We start from the raw sequence: 2,853 nt of genomic DNA on the forward strand, positions 1-2,853 counted from the left end.
ACAGCCCTTCCCCCAACACAGGAGCACAGCTGGCACCTCCTCTCCTTTCCCCACTCTAACCCCAACCATTCTGAAACTGGGTGGAGGGGGGCGGTTTCCCCACCACCCACCTCAGAGGGCAGGGCCAGGGGCCCGACAGAGGTCCCTTTCCTGGGCTACCCCCTGCAGCAGCCATATAGGGGAGCCAGGCACCCGCCTCTCTGGACCTCCATCACATCGGAGCAGGGATGGCCTGGATGGAGTCCTTCAGCGCTCTGCCCCTTGTGGCCCCAGGAGCTGGGGTCTTGCTGCTAGGCTAGCACAGGGCAGAGGAAACCCGGGGAGAATCCCTGGAGGGGCCGGCGGCCGGGTGGGGGTGCAACGCAGAGGGGCCAAGCCCCCAGCTCAGCCGCCGCGCCCCACAGTATGACCAGCGGACCATCTCCAAGGCCTGCGGAAAGGACGTGCCCATGAGCCTGGCGCACAGCCGCTGCACCACGGAGGTAAGGCAGCAGGGGGGACCCGTCAGCCCCGCCCAGCCAGTGCACCCCAACTAAACTACGATGTGGAGCCGGTGGGGAGCAGAGCGAGTTCCCAGCCCCAGCGTCCGTGCGGCGTTGCCGCGGGTCCCTCCCCGCCCGCCCAGATGCAGGCGCGCTCCGTGGCCCCTGAGCACCCACGCGCGGGCCATGCCCTCCCCGACCCAGGTGGCGCGGGAGAAGCTGCGCAAGTACGTCTTCGACCGCGTGAATATGCACAACGTGCTGATCGACCTGGGGCGGCGGCGCGAGCAGAAGCTGGAGAGCACGCAGCTGGAGCTGGCCAGCCTTAAGGACCAGCCCGAGGCCACCAAGGAGGAGCCGCGCATGCTGCAGGTGGCGGCGGGGAGCGGGGCGGGGCCTCCAGTGTGATGGGGGCGGGGCCACAGGAGGCGGGGCGGGGCTCTGTGGGAGGGCGGGGCTAGATGAATGAGGCCCCCTTGGAAGAAAGCCCAGCCCCGCCCCCGCCGGCCTCTGCACTCCCAGGTGGCCTGTCCCCACGCACTCTCAATGTGCCCTTCCTCCCCGCCCAGGTCATCCGTCAGCTGGAGAACAACATAGAAAAGACGATGGTCAAGATCACCACTAGCCAGAATATCCACCTGCTGTACGTGGACCTGCCGGACCACCTGAAGCAAGTGAGCCCCTCAACCCACACCCGGAGGCCGAGACCGCATCCCGGTCCCAGGGAGCCCAGCTGGCCAGGAAGGGCGGGAATCTCGGCGGGGGCGTGCCCTCCGGGTTAGGCTGCCCCGCAGGCGCGCAGCTCTCCTCCAGGCCGGGTGACCCCGAGAAAGGCTGAGCCCAGCTTTGGGCACCAAGCTGAGCAGCGGGACCTTGTAGGTGGGAAACGTTCTTTCAAGAATTTATTTGCTATTCCAAAAAGGCATATCATGTGCTACATCAGAATTGTTTTTTGTTTTTTTATAAATTTAGTGATTTATTGACTTATTTATTTTTGGCTGCTTGGGTCTTTGTCGCTGCGTGCGGGCTTTCTCTAGTTGTGGCGAGCAGGGCTACTCTTCGTTGCGGTGCGCGGGCTTCTCATTGCAGTGGCTTCTCTTGTTGCGGAGCACAGGCTCTAGGTGCGCGGGCCTCAGTAGTTGTGGCTTGTGAGCTTCAGTAGTCGTGGCTCGCGGGCTCAGTAGTTGTGGCTCACAGGCTCCAGAGTGCAGGCTCAGTAGCTGTGGTGCATGGGCTGAGCTGCTTCGCAGCCATGTGGGATCTTCCCAGACCAGGGCTCAAACCCGTGTCCCCTGCATGGGCAGGTGGATTCTTAACCACTGCGCCACCAGGGAAGTCCTGTTTGGGTTCTTATTTGATGGTTTAGTGTTGTTTTTACTTTGCCCCATCGTTTCTCATCCCCTGGCTTCTGAGGCCAAGAGATGGGTCCTGCACCCTCAGAAGTCCCCTAACATCATCCAGGGCAAGCTGCCTCTGAGCAGGTCAGTAACCTCCGCTTGCTGCCCACCTCTTCCAAGCCAGCCACCCTGCTCCCTGCCGAGAAGGCCAGGGGGAAGCCCCCAGGGGCCGTGAGCCTTGCTGTGAGGCAACCCCCTTCACTGGCGGCCCCCTTTGGCCCCCACACAGAAGAGCACAGGCACCCGCCACAGGCCAGGTGGTGGAAGATGGTGAGGACAAGGACAGTTGGAGAGGAGGGCTGAAGGCTGGGTGCCAGGGTGCAAAGAGGAGCAGCTTGGCAGGGGGGCGCCGAGAGAGAGAGGGAAGACCCCACCTTCATGCTGGGGCTGGTGGAGGGGAAGCCCTGGAGGGCAGTGTGGCCAGGAGGGTGACAGGTAGAAATGTGTTTGGAGGAGGGTGTGGGATGGGTGGGCATTGCAGCTCTTCGCAGCTGGGGTCATGCCCCCCAAATCCTGCCCACGGTGCCCAGAGCCCAGCAGCACGCAGCTTTGTCCTCCAGCCTGTCCCTCTTGCCTCAGGCCCCGGGTCCTGGAGACTCACCTTGTGGCCCTGCCCACGTGTCCTTCCCGGGCCCACTCCTCCTACCCACACCCCTTCCCACTCCGACTGCACCCTGGGGTCCAGCCCCTCCTTCACCTGTATGCGTCATGTCCTCCCAGTGGTACTTGCTTATCTTTTCAGAACATATGCACTAAAAAAAAACAACTCCTGTGGTCATCTGCATTTTTTTTTTTTTTTTTTGGCCGCATGGCACAGCATGCGGGTTCTTAGTTCCCTGGCTGGGGATCGAACCCGTGCCCCCTGCGCCGAGTTTTAAACACTGGAACACCAGGGAAGTCTCCCTTGCATTAAAAAAAAAAAAAAAAAAGGGCTTCCTTGGGGGGGCAGTGGTTGAAAGTCCGCCTGGCGATGC

At 62.1% G+C, this 2,853-nt stretch overlaps 1 protein-coding gene across 1 annotated transcript in view; it reads left to right on the top strand.

The window, feature by feature from the left end:
* Positions 1–2,853, top strand: part of CCDC183 (coiled-coil domain containing 183) — an 8,864-nt gene that overhangs the window by 766 nt on the left and 5,245 nt on the right. Inside the window, 3 exon segments of the mRNA XM_024762393.1 lie at positions 405–482; positions 687–854; positions 1,052–1,156. Coding sequence (XP_024618161.1) covers positions 450–482; positions 687–854; positions 1,052–1,156 — 306 coding nt within the window. The 5' untranslated portion in view covers positions 405–449.

Source organism: Neophocaena asiaeorientalis, unplaced genomic scaffold (genome assembly GCF_003031525.2).
Source record: "Neophocaena asiaeorientalis asiaeorientalis breed wild unplaced genomic scaffold, Neophocaena_asiaeorientalis_V1.1 scaffold78, whole genome shotgun sequence".
Lineage (NCBI taxonomy): Eukaryota > Metazoa > Chordata > Mammalia > Artiodactyla > Phocoenidae > Neophocaena > Neophocaena asiaeorientalis.